At 32.9% G+C, this 5,766-nt stretch overlaps 1 protein-coding gene across 2 annotated transcripts; it reads left to right on the forward strand.

The window, feature by feature from the left end:
- The first annotated feature begins 1,605 nt into the window (after positions 1–1,605).
- Positions 1,606–4,368, forward strand: LOC104896135 (protein GOLVEN 6-like). 2 transcript variants are annotated; one of them, XM_048646563.2, is made up of 3 exons: positions 1,606–2,113; positions 2,475–2,535; positions 3,956–4,368. In XM_048646563.2, exons 1-3 carry the CDS (start codon positions 1,970–1,972, stop codon positions 4,111–4,113), a joined length of 363 nt encoding a protein of 120 aa, XP_048502520.1. In that variant the 5' UTR covers positions 1,606–1,969; the 3' UTR covers positions 4,114–4,368. The 2 variants fall into 2 exon arrangements, with proteins under 2 accessions (XP_048502520.1, XP_019105552.2); XM_019250007.3 differs by having other exon boundaries at positions 1,607–2,113; positions 2,478–2,535.
- Positions 4,369–5,766: the final 1,398 nt, after the last annotated feature.

The following is a 5,766-nucleotide window of genomic DNA, read 5'->3' on the forward strand; positions in this document are numbered from 1 at the left end:
AATGTTGTAGTCTAAAAATCAAGGGCTACCAAGATAACACGTGGCTTCAGCCTAGCCATACAAGTGGTGCAGGTTTGTGAAAGTAAAGTACATAGGTCAGAGGATTATGTGGGCTAAAGTACACTTTTCTGAGGAAAAAGTTGTACTAACACCACTCTTATGGCCCAAATTTGTACTTAGGCCCAGCTAAAACCTCTTATACTCCTGTATAAAAGTGAGGTGTGCTAACCAATCAGTACTTGCCACGTGTCACCATATTACTGCTTAGCCAATCAGATGCTCCCAAATTAGGGTGACATCAAGGTACAACAGTCATTTCAAACAGTATAAATAGTCCTTGAAATCAGGGAAAATGTACGTTTGTCAGAGCATAGTATTGTTATTCTGCCATAAATTCTCTCTCTCTCTCTACTTTCTCTCTCTAAAAGTTCCTTCATATCCCTGATATCTGACTTAAGCATCGGAGGGGGAAATACCACCCAAACCTCCAGGGTGGTCCCTTTTTGCAGGTTGCTGATCAGAGGTCTGTACCGGGATTCGAGCCCAATCATTGTTGCACAAGTCTCCAAATCAAGAATCCGAAGTTGGGAGTTGTTGTATTAGTTTACTAGTTTCATATTACGTAACAAACATTATGCCAAAGAACACCATAAATGCTCTAATTAGGTCCAATGTACTAGTAAATTCAAAGTACAAGAAATTCCCAAAATTAAAGAAGAACCCTAACCTATAAAATTGGGCTGACCATACCTTTAATATTAGCAGAATCTCCAATTTCTCCTTTGATTGAGATCGAATTTGTCAATAAAAGGTAAACTCTAACTTGATTTAGGCTTGTATTGAAGAAATTTGGGTTTTTAGAGGGATTCAAAAGACAAATTTGGGGTTCTAATGAAGAGGAAATGAAAAATCGAGGGTAAACCCGGGAAAAAATGGGGGGGAAACTGAACATAAAAGAGTTAGTTGGGCCCTTCTCGTCGGATTGTTTTCCGAAGCTGAGTCAAGGTGGTGATTTTTGACGGGTTGGAAACTTTAAGGTGGTAAAATCGGAAAAAAAAAAAAACCAAAGGTAGTAAAGCGTAAAATGGCTATTAACAAGGTGGTAAAAATTATAAAAATCCTAAATATAATTAGTCAAATCTATCAAGTAAAACAACAACAATCGACTATTAGTTATTGGCCTAAGAGGGACATCCTTTAGCCTTTAGGAGGGATGACTTTTTTTTAACTAAGGGACTGGAGAAAGTACTTGTACTAACTTACTACTACATTATATTTCCTCCATTTTATATAAAGTGTTTGTTTTTCTCTTTTGAGATCAAACTTTAAAATTTTTGATCAAATATTCTCATTAATATATATATATATATATATATATATATATATATATATATATATATATATATATATAACATACTTATGTGAAATTTTATTAAGTTCACCTCAATATGTACTTTTATAATATCAACTTTTTTATTTTTTATAAATACGAAATTGAAAATAGTGAATATCAAAGATATATATCGAAAACCATTTAAAAAGAAATTAAACAAGTATCATATTATGGGACATAAGGATAATATATTTGAACAAGCTAGGAAAGAAGAAAAATCAAACCGCCCCACCATGCAATGGCTCTAAACACAATACAAGACAAAGTGCACGCAAGACAAAAACAATCCAAATGGCTTGAGAACTTCTCAAAAGAAGGGAGTTTTAACTTTGAGAATTTCTTGTATAACTAAACATAAAATTTGTTTTGGAACTCTCCATTTTTGTGCTTTGTGTTTGTCTTTCTCTTTCTACTCTCTCATGTTTGGCTTGTCTACGTGCACAACTTAAGCAGCTTCTCACTTTCTTCCCCCCTTTCCTGGCTTGTGCTGTATTGTATATATATACCCCTAAATACAATCTAATCTCATTACCTAAGCAAAAGACTCTTAAAGAAGATCAAATACTACTTACTAAAATGAAGAAGCTTGTTTTTAGTACAACTATGCTGGTGTGCATTTTCCTCTTTCTTTTGCTTAAACCTTGTACTTCTGTCAACCTTAATAGTAATGTTCATCCTTCTCTCACATCACTTCCAAGGAAGCTCAAGGCCATGGAAAAGGTAGGCAACACTTTTATCTACGGAATAAATTCAGGCAAAAGTAATGTTTTCATTTATATTTGCTTGTTCTTAAGATCTCAATATTTTCCTTTCATTTTGTGGTACATAATATTGTCACAACATAACAAATTTTATTTTAGTTTATGCTATTTATGTTTTTGCAATTGTTGTGTAAGAGCGAGTTTCGCTCAATTTAGTTTTATGTTCATTTGGTTGTTTTTAGCATTAGGATGTAACTTCGTTTTTCATTAATGTAGAATTTCTTCGATGTCAAAAAAAAAAAAACATAACAAATTTTATTATATAGTTAGCTATTGTCAATGCATGTGCCTGACTTTTTTGTAATTGTTTCCTCGTAAAGCAGGTTACTACAGCGGATAAACATGTCGAGTCACAAATGAAGGCAGAGGACGAAATTATAGGTCACACATTTATAGCAAATATGCAAAACTTTATCATTATTAACATTTAACAAACATGAAGTACCTGCTTTTTAGCTTTTTTTCTTTATGTTTAAAGCTTATCATCGTCCATCGAACTACTATGAAATTGATTATCTATTTGTTAGTTTTCTCGTGTAATGCGATCTCATGGTACGCAGAATCAAATAAATGTATTATTATTATTGTAGATAACAATGTGGCAAGAATTATTATTTTTTGTTTTATCCTAATTAATACATGAAAATGAGCAACAAGTTAGAAGAAAAACACATATTTACATAAGGGATCAAATACAATTATTTTGCCATTTATTGAAATAATTGTTTAAGATATTCATAATTTAATTATCTTAAGGAATTGAGTTTCTGTAATACATGGATCTTTCAGTAACAACTAACATGAAAGGCTCATGCTCTTAACTAGCTTATCTTATTGAGATCATTAGAAACTATGTTGTTCAGCCAACTTTGGAAATATAGCATAGTGATGAGAGGGTTACTTTGCTTTTGTAATATATATAGGCATCTTACTTATGATCCGACCATTTCAACTTATTTTTTGTTTATCTAAAATAAATTTATTAGACCTTATTTTATTATTCTGTCAAATCATATTAAGTTTTCTCATATTGAACTTATTTGGACTAATTTGACCTTATTAGTCATTATTAGATCTAATTTGAACTTATTTTTTATATAAAAATTAAAAAAAAACGAAAAACAAACGGATGATTACCAAATTATAGAAATTTGTAAAAAGATATTAAATAAGTGGATGAGTCCGAGGTGGCTTTTCACACCTTGTTATATCTATGTAGCCTTTCTATATCTCCTACGAGGAGACGTTACCTTTCTTTCAACTTCTCCCAAAAGGATGGTAGACAATAGGCATCCCTACTTTTATTTACATTACTTAAGTACATCATTTAAAATGTTGACATGAATTATTTAGAACTTAATAGATTGGCCATTAATTACACGTTCCTTGTCAAGTTCAAACTTCAAATCATCAGTATAGTTTATACTTTAAAGGAATAGAAAAAAAAAATGGTTGTACTATTAAACTGTCTTACATTGCTTTACGCAAATAAGTGCTTGTGTTTGCATGTCAAAGTTACTACTAGACGTTACATTATTATTTTTTATTCCATGTTCGTTGTCTACTTAGCTTAAACTTGCCTATCTTTTTATCTTTTATAATTTTTACCAACTAATAATTAACAATATTTATGATTAAAGTGGTTCTTTATCATGCATGTTTGAAAATCAAACATGTTGCATATATTGTAAAACGAAGGTAGTATTATACTTCTAACATTATTTGCGCGCGGTATCTTTTTAAGCATGTAATTAACTTTGTGGAATCATAGAATAATTAGTTTCAATTCCCTAATTTTTAGGTGATAAGGCGCAAACGGAAAATGTAAAAGTGATGGAAATAAGAGGAGAGAGGTGGACAGAATGGGAGGAAGTTCATGATCCATCAGACTTGTTTACCATGGATTACAGAAGAGTCAGAAGGAGACGACCCATCCACAACAAATCTTGGCGTCCATAAAACATGGCCACTTTTAAGTTTGCATAACTAGGGGAGAAAAAGATTAGACCAAATTATTTTTTATTTAATTAGGTCACAGTTTTGGGAGAAGGAAATATATTGTAATTAGCAAAATGGGGAGCTTGTCCTGGTAAAGCTTAGGTTAGAGCCGACATTTTGGAAGACTGGCTATATATATAAATATATAGTTCTATGTCGTTTAACCTTTTTAGCATTAGTTATAGTAATTTATCTAGTTAACTCTGAACGTTATGTACAACTTATATAGTTATATTACTAACTATTATATGTAATTTAATTTATATGTAGAAATAGTATAAGGCAGTTCACTTTATTTTGCCTTTCCTCTTTAGCCTTCATGTGCATGTCGGAGACTCGAGTGGTCAAAATTTTGAAACCATAAAAATGAAATCTTTTCTTTTTGATGGAAAACAAAAATTGGATTTTCCAAGGGTTAGCTCGCATTATATCCTAACTCTCTTGCTTTATTGTTACAATAATAGTTTAACCTCGTATCCTTTAATTAAGATTGAGATATTTGTCATTGATTCCTTGTGAGTAAGGATGGCAACGGGTCGGATCTGGACCGGGTTCATAAGGACCCGGATCCAGATCCGTTTATAGAGTCTGGATCCAGATCCGCCCCGGATCCGACGGGTCTGGAAAATTAGGACCCGGATCCAGATACTGCGGATCCCACAGATCCGGATCCAAAATGGGTCCAAAACGGATCTGTTTGTTTTAACATTATTTTGCCTACTTTGTTAGAAATTTGAGTGGAAGAATGTGGTGGATATTATATTTAGAGTCTTGGTTTGTATTTAGTTGTGGAGTGAGGTGTAGAATATTGAGAGGAGTAGTAGTATATATGGGGAAATCTTTCTTCTTATTTCTTGCAAATGTCATGGTATACAAGCCTATTTATAGATCTTGATGTAGCTAACCTAGAGTGTTCTAATCTAGATGTTTCATTTACATTCTTTTTAATTTGTCTCTAGATTTTTCTACATCAACTACATCAAATAAGCTTTCTAGAAAATATGTTACAACTTACTAGATTTTTATTTGTACAACTTTCTAGTAACTTCACATTTTCAGCTTAGATTTTTAGATTATTCTAATATACTTTACCACAAATTCACCCACAAATTCGCCACCAAATTAAGAAACTTAACCACAAATTCGCCATAAAATTAAGCAACAAACCACAAATTCAACAGCAGTAAGGAAAATTCAATTAAGCTAATTCAATAACAACATAATATCTTCGAAAACGCAAGCTAAGGCCTGATGGAAGGAGTGATCGAAGGATGAACAAAATTCAGTAACAGAATTGAGATTCTCAACATATTGAAACTACTGAAGGAGTGACAAAATTCAGTAACAAAATTCAGTAACAAAACTACTGAATTTTGTTCATCCGCGTTTTCGAAGTTCCAACTACCGGCGTTTTCGCAGCAATAAACCACAAATTCGGATGAACAAAATTAAGTAACAAAATGTGAAAGTTAGGGTGTTGGGCCTGATGGCCATCGAGGCTGGTGGTCTTGTGTTCTTCGATGGTTGTCTGAGTCGTGACGAGACCGGAGGTGGCAGTTGGTGGCGTGGATGGTGGCTGCTCGCTGGTGGTCGAGAGAGCGAGACTGCGAGAGA

The sequence above is a fragment of the Beta vulgaris genome, chromosome 6 (assembly GCF_026745355.1).
Source record: "Beta vulgaris subsp. vulgaris cultivar EL10 chromosome 6, EL10.2, whole genome shotgun sequence".
Taxonomy (NCBI): Eukaryota; Viridiplantae; Streptophyta; class Magnoliopsida; order Caryophyllales; family Amaranthaceae; genus Beta; species Beta vulgaris.

Excerpts from the sequence above, each read along its gene's own strand:
- LOC104896135 (XM_048646563.2), top strand. The coding sequence starts at position 1,970 with ATGAAGAAGCTTGTTTTTAGTACAACTATGCTGGTGTGCATTTTCCTC. Across the intron at positions 2,114-2,474 it reads AGCTCAAGGCCATGGAAAAG|CAGGTTACTACAGCGGATAA; the intron begins GTAGGCAACACT and ends TTCCTCGTAAAG. Across the intron at positions 2,536-3,955 it reads GGCAGAGGACGAAATTATAG|GTGATAAGGCGCAAACGGAA; the intron begins GTCACACATTTA and ends CCTAATTTTTAG.